We start from the raw sequence: 15,239 nt of genomic DNA on the forward strand, positions 1-15,239 counted from the left end.
TGTGACTTAGGCGACTTCTCTTCTCAGTGACAATGCCTCCAGCTGCGCTGAAGGTCCTTTCTGACAGGACGCTTGAGGCAGGGCAAGACAGAAGTTGTGACACCTCTGGCCACAGGTCAAGCCTGCACACCCAGTAGTCCAAGGGTTCATCATCACTGCTCACAGTGTCTACATCCACACTTAAGGCCAGGTAATTGGCTACCTGTCGGTCCAGGTGTTGGTGGAGGGTGGATCTGGAAGGGCTAAGGTGAGGTGTTGGACTAAAGAATGTCCGCATGTCTGACATCACCATGAGATCGCTGGAGCATCCTGTCCTTGCCTGTGTGGACATGGGAGGAGGAGGATTACTGGCAGTGGTACCTTTATTGCGTTGTGCTTAGAGATGAGCCGAAATTTTCGAAATTTCGAACTGCTTTTATTACGAATGCGAAATTTAACATTACGACCCAAATTCGTAATTTCGTAATTAATTTTCAAATCGTAATCGAAATTTCACTCCCGTAATTACGAATTTCGTGTCTGCAACTGAAATTTTACTTTTTCAGGTTTGTAAGGGTTTCTATCCCTCTAGATGCCTAAAATGAATAGCACAGCCAGTCCTCCTCCTCCTCCTCCTCCTCCTCCTCCTCCTCCTCCTCCTCCTCCTCCTCCTCCTCCTCCTCCTCCTCCTTCAAAACTGTAACCTTGCTGTTACCAGCCAGACACACTAACCAATTGCACCACAGCCAGGCTAGCTGTGACCTAACTCTACATGGCTATCTGGGGCTCTGTTGGCTCTGTTTGGACAACTGTTGAACGCAAAAGGAAAAGACATGCCTGGATGGAATCGAACCTGTAACCTTGCTGTTACCAGCCAGACACACTAACCAATTGCACCACAGCCAGGCTAGCTGTGACCTAACTCTACATGGCTATCTGGGGCTCTGTTGGCTCTGTTTGGACAACTGTTGAACGCAAAAGGAAAAGACATGCCTGGATGGAATCGAACCTGTAACCTTGCTGTTACCAGCCAGACACACTAACCAATTGCACCACAGCCAGGCTAGCTGTGACCTAACTCTACATGGCTATCTGGGGCTCTGTTGGCTCTGTTTGGACAACTGTTGAACGCAAAAGGAAAAGACATGCCTGGATGGAATCGAACCTGTAACCTTGCTGTTACCAGCCAGACACACTAACCAATTGCACCACAGCCAGGCTAGCTGTGACCTAACTCTACATGGCTATCTGGGGCTCTGTTGGCTCTGTTTGGACAACTGTTGAACGCAAAAGGAAAAGACATGCCTGGATGGAATTGAACCAAAGGCATGATTTCATTTTTGCACCTCACTCTATCGCATGGTCCAATCACAAAGCCCTGCACCCAGCATGTGTCTCATATGACTGTCTACAAGTAAGATTTAGGTTAGCAGTCTATTTAGTGTGTGTTTGGTGGTATGGTGGTGAGCATAGTTGTCTTCCATGTGGTTGGCCTGGGTTTGATCCCTGGACATGTCATGAATGTGAGTATGGTTTTGAAATACTACAGATCTCTGGAGAGAGAGAGAGAGAGGGAGGAGGAGGAGGAGGAGGAGGAGGAGGAGGAGGTTGGTTGTTCATTTTAGGCATCTAGAGGGATAGAAACCTTTGCAAACTTTAAAATACTAAATTTCGTAATCGTAATTACGAAAATTTGCGTAATTTGCGAAAATTACGAAATTTCGATTACTGCTAAAATCGTAATTGTAGTAATTTCGCGAAATTTCGGAAATTCGTAATTAGGTCATTACGCTCATCCCTAGTTGTGCTGTGACATCACCCTTAAACGCATTGTAAAGCATCATTGCCAGCTTGTTGTGCACGTGCTGCATCCTTTCTGCCTTCTGGTGAGTTGGAAACACCTCCGCCACTTTGTGCCTGTACCGAGGGTCTAGTAGCGTGACCACCCAGTACAGCTCATTCCCCTTAATTTTTGTTTATACGGGGGGTTCCTCAACAGGCTGGACAGCATGAAAGAGGCCATCTGCACAAAGTTGGATCCAGACGTACTATCTATCTCCTCTTGCTCTTCCTCAGTGACGTCAGCTAAGTCCTCCTCCTCCCCCCAGCCACGAACAATACCACAGGAACATTGAGCAGCACAAGCCCCCTGCAATGCCTGCTGAAGTTCTTCTTCTGCCGCCTCCTCCTCCAAAGAAACACCTTCCTCATCATCCAAGTCTGACTCCTCTTCCCCACATGACTCTTCCTCCTCCTCCCCCCTCTGTGCTGCCGCAGGTGTTGAGGAAACATCTGGTTCTGATGAGAATTGATCCCACAACGCTTCCTCCTGTAACTGTTCCTGTTCAGGCTCCTCCACAGCTTGATCCACCACTCTACGCACGGCATGCTCCAGGAAGTAAGCGTATGGGAACAAGTCGCTGATGGTGCCTTCAGCGCGCCTCACCAGGTTGGTCACCTCCTCAAACGGCTGCATGAGCCTGCATGCATTTCTTATGAGTGTCCAGTTGTTGGGCCAGAACATTACCATCTCCCCAGTGTGTTCTACTGTAATTGTAGAGGTACTGGGTGACGGCTTTCTCCTGGTCTAGCAGGCGAGAGAACAGAAGGAGGGTCTAATTCCAGCGAGTCGGGCTATCGCAAATCAGACGTCTCACCGGCAACTTGTTTCTCCGCTGAATCTCGGCAAAGCGTGCCATGGCCATGTAAGACCGCCTGAAATGCCCACACAACTTCCTGGTCTGCTTCTGGACGTCCTCTAAGCCTGGGTACTTTGACACAAATCTTTGCACGACCAGATTCAGCACCTGTGCCATGCAGGGTACATGTAGAGTTGAGCTGAAATTTTCGTAATTTCGCATTACTATAATTACGCATGCGAAATTTGCGATTACGATGCGAAATTAGCGTAGCGAAATTGCCATTAAAATCGTAATTGAAAATACCGTAAGCGTAATTTTCAACGCGAAATTTCGCGTTTCGTTCATGCCGTAATTTCGCATTAAACGCTACCGTAATTTCGCGTTAAACCGTAACGCTCCGTATAATATAAAAAAGCCGCCGACTTTAAGGGTTAATAGCAAAGCCCCCTTAAATGCTAAGAGCCTCAAATTTGGAGAATATATTAAGGAGATCAGGAGGAATAAGAGGAAAAATTTTTTTTTCAAAAAGACCTTATAGTTTTTGAGAAAATCGATGTTAAAGTTTCAAAGTAAAAATGTATACATTTAAAAACCCGCCGACTTTAACGGTTAATAGCAAAGCCTGCTTAAAGTTTAGGAACACCAAATTCCTAGGGTATATTAAGGGGATCAGTGGGAATAAGAGGAAAAATTTTTTTTTCAAAAAGACCTTATAGTTTTTGAGAAAATCGATTTTTAAGTTTCAAGGGCAAAAATGTCTTTTAAATGCGGAAAATGTCAGTTTTTTTTGCACAGGTAACAATAGTGTATTATTTTCATAGATTCCCCCAAGTGGGAAGAGTTTTACTTACTTCGTTCTGAGTGTGGGAAATATAAAAAAAAAACGACGTGGGGTCCCCCCTCCCAGACCTCTTTAACCCCTTGTCCCCCATGCAGGCTGGGATAGCCAGAATGCGGAGCACCGGCCGCGTGGGGCTCCGCACCCTGACTATACCAGCCCGCATGGTCCATGGATTGGGGGGTCTCGGAAGGGGAGGGGCAGCCAAGCTTTCCCCTCCCCCTCCGAGCCCTTGTCCAATCCAAGGACAAGGGGCTCTTCTCCACCTCCGATGGGCGGTGGAGGTGGAGGCCGCGATTTCCTGGGTGGGGGGTTCATGGTGGAATCTGGGAGTCCCCTTTAAAAAGGGGTCCCCCAGATGCCCACCCCCCCTCCCAGGAGAAATGAGTATAGAGGTACTTGTACCCCTTACCCATTTCCTTTAAGAGTTAAAAGTAAATAAACACACAAACACATAGAAAAAGTATTTTAATTGAACAAAAAACATAACCACGAAAAAAGTCCTTTAATATTCTTAATTAACCATTAATACTTACCTGTCCCTTTAAATAAATGATCCCACGCAATATCCTCGGAAATGTTCTATCAGTTACAATGTAACAAAGTTATTGCAATGTAACAACTTTGTTACATTGTAACTACGCCGCACCCGACGTCACTCACCGCCGCCGCCGCCGCGTCTGTGCTGCAGGACCCGACAGAGCTCTGAGCTATATAGCTCAGAGCTCTCTAAGCATCTTTGTATTTGGGCTCCAAGGAGCCCCATTGGTCCTTAGCAGACCAATGGGGTTCCTTCTGATTTGAAGGAACCCCATTGGTCTGCTAAGGACCAATGGGGCTCCTTGGAGCCCAAATACAAAGATGCTTTAGAGAGCTCTGAGCTATATAGCTCAGAGCTCTGTCGGGTCCGTGCAGGACGCTAAGTCCCCGCCGGCTCCGCTGCCCTCCCCGCCTCTCCCACATGTCACCCACATGTCACCCACATGTGGGTGACATGTGGGTGACAGATGTGGGCGGGGTGGACAGCGGGAGCTGCGGGGACTTAGCGTCCTGCACGGACGCGTATGCGGCGGCTGAGCGGCGAGTGGCGTCGGGTGCGGCGTAGTTACAATGTAACAAAGTTGTTACATTGTAATAACTTTGTTACATTGTAACTGATAGAACATTTCCGAGGATATTGCGAGGGATCATTTATTTAAAGGGACAGGTAAGTATTAATGGTTAATTAAGAATATTAAAGGACTTTTTTCGTGGTTATGTTTTTTGTTCAATTAAAATACTTTTTCTAAGTGTCTGTGTGTTTATTTACTTTAACTCTTAAAGGAAATGGGTAAGGGGTACAAGTACCTCTATACTCATTTCTCCTGGGAGGGGGGGTGGGCATCTGGGGGACCCCTTTTTAAAGGGGACTCCCAGATTCCACCATGAACCTCCCCCCCAGGAAATCGCGGCCTCCACCTCCACCGCCCATCGGAGGTGGAGAAGAGCCCCTTGTCCTTGGATTGGACAAGGGCTCGGAGGGGGAGGGGAAAGCTTGGCTGCCCCTCCCCTTCCGAGACCCCCCAATCCATGGACCATGCGGGCTGGTATAGTCAGGGTGCGGAGCCCCACGCGGCCGGTGCTCCGCATTCTGGCTATCCCAGCCTGCATGGGGGACAAGGGGTTAAAGAGGTCTGGGAGGGGGGACCCCACGTCGTTTTTTTTTTTATATTTCCCACACTCAGAACGAAGTAAGTAAAACTCTTCCCACTTGGGGGAATCTATGAAAATAATACACTATTGTTACCTGTGCAAAAAAAACTGACATTTTCCGCATTTAAAAGACATTTTCGCCCTTGAAACTTAAAAATCGATTTTCTCAAAAACTATAAGGTCTTTTTGAAAAAAAAAAATTTTCCTCTTATTCCCACTGATCCCCTTAATATACCCTGGGAATTTGGTGTTCCTAAACTTTAAGCAGGCTTTGCTATTAACCGTTAAAGTCGGCGGGTTTTTAAATGTTTACATTTTTCCTTTGAAACTTTAACATCGATTTTCTCAAAAACTATAAGGTCTTTTTGAAAAAAAAATTTTTCCTCTTATTCCTCCTGATCTCCTTAATATATTCTCCAAATTTGAGGCTCTTAGCATTTAAGGGGGCTTTGCTATTAACCCTTAAAGTCGGCGGCTTTTTTATATTATACGGAGCGTTACGGTTTAAGTTTAACGCGAAATTACGGTAGCGTTTAATGCGAAATTACGGCATGATACGACTGTAATGCGAAAATTACGCGAAAATTATGCTTATGCGAAATTTCGCGAAATCCTTCTTCATTACGATTATGTACTTACGGTCATAATCGTAATTACACTAATTACGCGAAATTTCGCAAAATCGTAATTAGGTCATTACGCTCATCTCTAGGTACATGTGTCAGCTTTCCCAAATTCAAAGTGGAAAGGAGATTGCTGCCGTTGTCACACACCACGTTGCCGATCTCCAGCTGGTGCGGGGTCAGCCAATGATCCACCTGTTTGTTAAGAGCAGCCAGGAGAGCTGCTCCAGTGTGACTCTCCGCTTTGAGGCAAGACATGTCTAAGATGACGTGACACCGTCTTACCTGGCATGCAGCATAGGCCCTGGGGAGCTGGGGCTGTGTAGCTGGAGAGGAGATCGCAGAACCAGTAGAGTTGAACTGCCACTCAGCCAAGGAGGAGGAGGATAACGACAGCGAAGAGGATGTAGCAGGAGGAGAGGAGGTGGCAGGAGCCTGCCTGCAAGCCGTGGAGGTGTCACTAGGTCCACTGCACAGCCATGTACTCACTGCTTGCCAGCGGTCACCAGGTTGACCCAATGGGCTGTGTAAGTAATGTAGCGGCCCTGACCGTGCTTTGCAGACCAGGCATCCGTGGTCAGATGGACCCTTGACCCAACGCTGTGTGCCAGAGATGACACCACTTGCCTCTCAACTTCACGGTACAGTTTGGGTATCGCCTTTTTAGAGAAATAATTGCTGCCTGATATCTATGCAAAAAAAGGTTTTTAAAAAGACCTTATAGTTTTTGAGAAAATTGATGTTAAAGTCGGGGGGAAATTTCCGCGATTTCCGGTGCAAATCCGCATCGGAATGCAGAAATTGGTAGCGGAAAGCGGAATCGGTAGCGATAATTGGCAATGGTGGAATGCGGATTCACCGCGGATTCGGAAATTGGCATTTCCGACCATCCCTAGTGCTGAGACACTAATTACCTCACCTGTGGATGTTTGTGGTTTACTGCAAAACATGTACTGTTGGTGGGCCTCGACGACAGGGTTAAGGAACTATGATGTAGAGGGTCAAAGTTAACCCTCATAATACACTATGTGGGCGAATCGAACCAATCGCCAGTGAACCATTCGGGCCATCTCTAATGGTGGGAAACGCAGATTTACCATTCCACAGACAGACGATCCCACAGACATATCCGGGATGATGGGAGACGCAGATTTATCATTCCACAGATTGAGATTTCCAAGGGGTCCTTTATTTGTAATTTTTTGCATCCTCTGATTGGCCAAAAGCTTCTGAGTAGAGATGGCCCGAACCGTTCGCTGGGCGAATCTCTCTAGGCCTTGTACTACTTCCGGGTCGCTATGACCCGGAGTAGTACGCCTCCCGGAGTAGTACGCCTGCGCTGGCCCGGCGGAGCGCGTCCTAGATCGCGCTCCTGTTGCCGGGCACTCTCTGCGCATGAGCGTGACGTCACTCATGACGTCACACACATGCGCAGAAAGCGACCTGGAAGTAGTATAGGGCCCAGAGCCGTTCGCAACATCTCTACTTCTGAGGTGACTCAAAAAGTATTGGGCTTATCAGAGAATGCAGAATGTTACCGCGGTCATCAGATTATCATGGAAATGTTACGCCAATTACAAGGCTCAGCTAAACTCAGTAGAATTCAGATCTGGTGAATGGTCGAAAGTTTTCATGGTAATATGATTTTCACAGAACAATTATGTTTTCTCTGTGACTGAGCTGCAGTAATACGCATATAATTCACATTATGAGCTGGAAAAACTGCAGAGTACATAGTCCTGTCACTGACTGTCCTCAGAGGAGCTCACACTCTAATCCTACCATAGTCATAGTCTAATGTCCTACCATATTATTATTATGTATTTATATAGCACTGACATCTTCTGCAGCACTTTACAGGGTACATAGTCATGTCACTGACTGTCCTCAGAGGAGCTGACACTCTAATCCTACCATAGTCATAGTCTAATGTCCTACCATATAATCATTATGTATTTATATAGCACTGATATCTTCTGCAGCACATTACAGAGTACATAGTCATGTCACTGACTGTCCTCAGAGGAGCTCAGCTCACACTCTAATCCTGCCATAGTCATAGTCTAATGTCCTACCATATTAATATTATTATGTATTTATATAGCACTGACATCTCCTGCAGCACATTACAGAGTACATAGTCATGTCACTGACTGTCCTCAGAGGAGCTCACACTCTAATCCTACCATAGTCATAGTCTAATGTCCTACCATATTATTATTATGTATTTATATAGCACTGACATCTTCTGCAGCACATTACAGAGTACATAGTCCTGTCACTGACTGTCCTCAGAGGAGCTCACACTCTAATCCTACCATAGTCATAGTCTAATGTCCTACCATATTATTATTATGTATTTATATAGCACTGACATCTCCTGCAGCATTTTACAGAGTACATAGTCATGTCACTGACTGCCCTCAGAGGAGCTCACACTCTAATCCTACCATAGTCATAGTCTAATGTCCTACTATATTATTATTATGTATTTATATAGCACTGACATCTTCTGCAGCACATTACAGAGTACATAGTCATGTCACTGACTGTCCTCAGAGGAGCTCACACTCTAATCCTACCATAGTCATAGTGTAATGTCCTACCATATTATTATTATGTATTTATATAGCATTGACATCTTCTGCAGCACATTACAGAGTATATAGTCATGTCACTGACTGTCCTCAGAGGAGCTCACAGTCTAATCCTACCATAGTCATAGTACAATGTCCTACCATATTATTATTATGTATTTATATAGCACTGACATCTCCTGCAGCACTTTACAGAGTACATCGTCATGTCACTGACTGTCCTCAGACGAGCTCACACTCTAATCCTACCATAGTCCTAGTCTAAAGTCCTACCATATTATTATTATGTATTCATATAGCACTGACATCTTCTGCAGCACATTACAGAGTACATAGTCCTGTCACTGACTGTCCTCAGAGGAGCTCACACTCTAATCCTACCATAGTCATAGTCTAATGTCCTACCATATTATTATTATGTATTTATATAGCACTGACATCTCCTGCAGCATTTTACAGAGTACATAGTCATGTCACTGACTGCCCTCAGAGGAGCTCACACTCTAATCCTACCATAGTCATAGTCTAATGTCCTACTATATTATTATTATGTATTTATATAGCACTGACATCTTCTGCAGCACATTACAGAGTACATAGTCATGTCACTGACTGTCCTCAGAGGAGCTCACACTCTAATCCTACCATAGTCATAGTGTAATGTCCTACCATATTATTATTATGTATTTATATAGCATTGACATCTTCTGCAGCACATTACAGAGTATATAGTCATGTCACTGACTGTCCTCAGAGGAGCTTACAGTCTAATCCTACCATAGTCATAGTACAATGTCCTACCATATTATTATTATGTATTTATATAGCACTGACATCTCCTGCAGCACTTTACAGAGTACATAGTCATGTCACTGACTGTCCTCAGAGGAGCTCACACTCTAATCCTACCATAGTCCTAGTCTAATGTCCTACCATATTATTATTATGTATTCATATAGCACTGACATCTTCTGCAGCACATTACAGAGTACATAGTCATGTCACTGACTGTCCTCAGAGGAGCTCACACTCTAATCCTACCATAGTCATAGTCTAATGTCCTACCATATTATTATTATGTATTCATATAGCACTGACATCTTCTGCAGCACATTACAGAGTACATAGTCATGTTACTGACTGTCCTCAGAGGAGATCACACTCTAATCCTACCATAGTCATAGTCTAATGCCCTATTATATTATTATTATGTATTTATATAGCACTGACATCTTCTGCAGAACATTACAGAGTACATAGTCATGTCACTGACTGTCCTCAGAGGAGCTCACACTCTAATCCTACCATAGTCATAGTCTAATGTCCTACCATATTATTATTATGTATTTATATAGCACTGATATCTTCTGCAGCACATTACAGAGTACATAGTCATGTCACTGACTGTCCTCAGAGGAGCTCACACTCTAATCCTACCATAGTCATAGTCTAATGTCCTACCATATTATTATTATGTATTTATATAGCACTGACATCTTCTGCAGCACGTTACAGAGTACATAGTCATGTCACTGACTGTCCTCAGAGGAGCTCACACTCTAATCCTACCATAGTCATAGTGTAATGTCCTACCATATTATTATTATTATGTATTTATATAGCACTGACATCTTCTGCAGCACCTTACAGAGTACATAGTCATGTCACTGACTGTCCTCAGAGGAGCTCACACTCTAATCCTACCATAGTCATAGTGTAATGTCCTACGATATTATTATTATGTATTTATATAGCACTGACATCTTCTGCAGCACCTTACAGAGTACAGAGTCATGTCACTGACTGTCCTCAGAGGAGCTCACACTCTAATCCCTACCATATTCATAGTCTAATGTCCTGCCATATTATTATTATGTATTCATATAGCACTGACATCTCCTGCAGCACATTGCAGAGTACATAGTCATGTCACTGACTGTCCTCAGAGGAGCTCACACTCTAATCCTACCATAGTCATAGTCTAATGTCCTACCATATTATTATTATGTATTTATATAGCACTGACCTCTTCTGCAGCACATTACAGAGTACATAGTCATGTCACTGACTGTCCTCAGAGGAGCTCACACTCTAATCCTACCATAGTCCTAGTCTAATGTCCTACCATATTATTATTATGCATTTATATAGCACTGACTTCTCCTGCAGCACATTACAGAGTACATAGTCATGTCACTGACTGTCCTCAGAGGAGCTCACACTCTAATCCTACCATAGTCATAGTCTAATGTCCTACCATATTATTATTATGTATTTATATAGCACTGACATCTTCTGCAGCACATTACAGAGTATATAGTTATGTCACTGACTGTCCTCAGAGGAGCTCACACTCTAATCCTACCATAGTCATAGTCTAATGTCCTACCATATTATTATTATGTATTTATATAGCACTGACATCTTCTGCAGCACATTACAGAGTACATAGTCATGTCACTGACTGCCCTCAGGGAGCTCACACTCTAATCCTACCATAGTCATAGTATAATGCCCTACCATATTATTATTATGTATTTATATAGCACTGACATCTCCTGCAGCACATTACAGAGTACATAGTCATGTCACTGACTGTCCTCAGAGGAGCTCACACTCTAATCCTACCATAGTCATAGTCTAATGTCCTACCATATTATTATTATGTATTTATATAGCACTGACATCTTCTGCAGCACATTACAGAATACATAGTCATGTCACTGACTGTCCTCAGAGGAGCTCACACTCTAATCCTACCATAGTCATAGTCTAATGTCCTACCATATATTATTATGTATTTATATAGCACTGACATCCTCTGCAGCACATTACAGAGTACATAGTCATGTCACTGACTGTCCTCAGAGGAGCTCACAGTCTAATCCTACCATAGTCATAGTCTAATGTCCTACCATATTATTATTATTATGTATTTATATAGCACTGACATCTCCTGCAGCACATTACAGAGTACATAGTCATGTCACTGACTGTCCTCAGAGGAGCTCACACTCTAATCCTACCATAGTCATAGTCTAATGTCCTACCATATTATTATTATGTATCTATATAGCACTGACATCTTCTGCAGCACATTACAGAGTACATAATCATGTCACTGACTGTCCTCAGAGGAGCTCACACTCTAATCCTACCATAGTCATAGTGTAATGTCCTACCATATTATTATTATGTATTTATATAGCACTGACATCTTCTGCAGCACTGTACAGAGTACATAGTCATGTCACTGACTGTCCTCAGAGGAGCTTACACTCTAATCCTACCATAGTCATAGTCTAATGTCCTACCATATTATTATTATGTATCTATATAGCACTGACATCTTCTGCAGCACATTACAGAGTACATAGCCATGTCACTGGCTGCCCTCAGAGGAGCTCACACTCTAATCCTACCATAGTCATAGTCTAATGTCCTACCATATTATTATTATGTATTTATATAGCACTGATATCTTCTGCAGCCCATTACAGAGTACATAGTCATGTCACTGACTGTCCTCAGAGGAGCTCACACTCTAATCCTACCATAGTCATAGTCTAATGTCCTACCATATTATTATTATGTATTTATATAGCACTGACATCTTCTGCAGCACATTACAGAGTACATAGTCCTGTCACTGACTGTCCTCAGAGGAGCTCACACTCTAATCCTACCATAGTCATAGTCTAATGTCCTACCATATTATTATTATGTATTTATATAGCACTGATATCTTCTGCAGCCCATTACAGAGTACATAGTCATGGCTATACTGTTGCTCACACATTACTTAATATGGCTGTAATAAGTAAATACAGTGATTGGGTTTTGTGCGTTTCAACTTTTTGCTGATAAAAGTGGAGCATGTTACAATTACAATTCTGTGGATCACGATTCTGTGGATCACGATTCTGTGGATCATGATTTTGTGGATTACAGTTCTGTGGATTACAATTCTGTGGATTACAGTTCTGCGGATTACAGTTCTGCAGATTATATTTCTGTGGATTACGATTCTATGGATCATGATTCTATGGATTACAATTCTGTGGATCAAAATTCTGTGGATCATGATTCTATGGATCACGATTCTGTTGATTACGATTCTGCGGATCACTATCCACCTCAGTAAAGTACATGAATTACCGTCTCTCCAGGCCGGCTCTCTGCAGGGTTTCCGCGGTCCGGCAGTTTTCTGAATGTCGTCTCCACGTCATAAAATGCCTCTTCAGAATGTTCTTCTTCATATCAGCCCAAAACTGATCTCCCAAATCCTCCAATCTCTGCAAAATAATCCACCACACACATTAGGGTCACCCGTCACCAGAGGATCCGCTGTAACATGGGGAGACTCTCTCCCCGGGACCAGCATGCAGATCAGGGGAGTCACAGTAACGCAGAACACCTGATCTGGTGTCACACACTGGTGTCAGGAGAATGGTATGGCTGGGGAGGGGGAACCCCACACTGTCCGTCACCAGGGGATCCGCTGTAACATGGGGTGACTCTCTCCCCGGGACCAACATGCAGATCAGGGGAGTCACAGGAATGCAGAACACCTGATCTGCACACTGGTGTCAGGAGAATGGTACGGCTGGGGAGGGGGAACCCCACACTGTCCGTCACCAGAGGATACGGTGTAACATGGGGTGACTCTCTCCCCGGGACCAGCATGCAGATCAGGGGAGTCACAGGAAAGGCGGAACACCTAATCTGCACACTGGTGTCAGGAGAATGGTACGGCTGGGGAGGGGATCACCTGATTTGCACACTGGTGTCAGGAGAATGGTACGGCTAACTTAGGACAATGAACTGGGCTTGCTGCCTGGCTGCTGTGTATCTATCTGCACTCATGTCCCTCTAGATGGGTGGAGATGTTAGCCTCTGATGTCTCCTGCTCCGAGGTCAGGTATGACTAGGGCCGGATATCCCACAAGGCTACAGAGGCACTTGCTGGCTCCCACCTTTGCTCCTCTTAGAAATCCCTCTGCTAGATGAGGTGTCTAATAGCAGCTGCAGAAGTGTTCAGCTTCCATGCCTGTGACTCTGTGAGCTGCACTCTGCACTATACAGGGCTCAGGAAGCTGTGAGCTGCACTCTGCACTATACTGCACTATACAGGGCTAAGGAAGGTGTGAGCTGCACTCTGCACTATACTGCACTATACAGGGCTCAGGAAGGTGTGAGCTGCACTCTGCACTATACAGGGCTCAGGAACCTGTGAGCTGCACTCTGCACTATACTGCACTATACAGGGCTCAGGAGCCTGTGAGCTGCACTCTGCACTATACTGCACTATACAGGGCTCAGGAACCTGTGAGCTGCACTCTGCACTATACTGCACTATACAGGACTCAGGAAGCTGTGAGCTGCACTCTGCACTATACTGCACTATACAGGGCTCAGGAACCTGTGAGCTGCACTCTGCACTATACTGCACTATACAGGGCTCAGGAAGCTGTGAGCTGCACTCTGCACTATACTGCACTATACAGGGCTCAGGAAGCTGTGAGCTGCACTCTGCACTATACTGCACTATACAGGGCTCAGGAAGCTGTGAGTTGCACTCTGCACTATACAGGGCTCAGGAAGCTGTGAGCTGCACTCTGCACTATACTGCACTATACAGGGCTCAGGAAGCTGTGAGCTGCACTCTGCACTATACTGCACTATACAGGGCTCAGGAAGCTGTGAGCTGCACTCTGCACTATACTGCACTATACAGGGCTCAGGAAGCTGTGAGCTGCACTCTGCACTATACTGCACTATACAGGGCTCAGGAAGGTGTGAGCTGCACTCTGCTCTATACTGCACTATACAGGGCTCAGGAAGCTGTGAGCTGCACTCTGCACTATACTGCACTATACAGGGCTCAGGAAGCTGTGAGCTGCACTCTGCACTATACAGGGTTTAGGAAGGTGTGAGCTGCACTCTGCTCTATACTGCACTATACAGGGCTCAGGAAGCTGTGAGCTGCACTCTGCTCTATACTGCACTATACAGGGCTCAGGAACCTGTGAGCTGCACTCTGCACTATACTGCACTATACAGGGCTCAGGAAGCTGTGAGCTGCACTCTACACTATACTGCACTATACAAGGCTCAGGAACCTGTGAGCTGCACTCTGCACTATACTGCACTATACAGGGCTCAGGAAGCTGTGAGGTGCACTCTGCACTATACTGCACTATACAGGGCTCAGGAAGCAGTGAGCTGCACTCTGCACTATACTGCACTATACAGGGCTCAGGAAGCTGTGAGCTGCACTCTGCACTATACTGCACTATACAGGGCTCAGGAAGCTGTGAGCTGCACTATACTGCACTATACAGGGCTCAGGAAGCAGTGAGCTGCACTCTGCACTATACTGCACTATATAGGGCTCAGGAACCTGTGAGCTGCACTCTGCACTATACTGCACAATACAGGGCTCAGGAAGCTGTGAGCTGCACTCTGCTCTATACTGCACTATACAGGGCTCAGGAAGCTGTGAGCTGCACTCTGCACTATACAGGGCTCAGGAACCTGTGAGCTGCACTATACTGCACTATACTGCACTATACAGGGCTCAGGAAGCTGTGAGCTGCACTCTGCACTATACTGCACTATACTGCACTATACAGGGCTCAGGAAGGTGTGAGCTGCACTCTGCACTATACTGCACTATACAGGGCTCAGGAAGGTGTGAGCTGCACTCTGCACTATACTGCACTATACAGGGCTCAGGAAGCTGTGAGCTGCACTCTGCACTATACTGCACTATACTGCACTATACAGGGCTCAGGAAGGTGTGAGCTGCACTCTGCACTATACTGCACTATACAGGGCTCAGGAAGGTGTGAGCTGCACTCTGCAC

At 45.1% G+C, this 15,239-nt stretch overlaps 1 protein-coding gene across 5 annotated transcripts in view; it reads right to left on the reverse strand.

Annotated features, from left to right (window-relative positions):
• The window catches only part of C6H1orf167 (chromosome 6 C1orf167 homolog), a 185,829-nt gene that overhangs the window by 86,675 nt on the left and 83,915 nt on the right, over window positions 1-15,239 (reverse strand). For all 5 annotated transcript variants that reach the window (XM_068238753.1, XM_068238751.1, XM_068238752.1 and 2 more), the window contains exon 5: window positions 12,530-12,666. In XM_068238753.1, coding sequence (XP_068094854.1) covers window positions 12,530-12,666 — 137 coding nt within the window. The remainder of the gene's footprint in view (window positions 1-12,529; window positions 12,667-15,239) is intronic.

Source organism: Hyperolius riggenbachi, chromosome 6 (genome assembly GCF_040937935.1).
Source record: "Hyperolius riggenbachi isolate aHypRig1 chromosome 6, aHypRig1.pri, whole genome shotgun sequence".
NCBI classification, from domain to species: Eukaryota; Metazoa; Chordata; class Amphibia; order Anura; family Hyperoliidae; genus Hyperolius; species Hyperolius riggenbachi.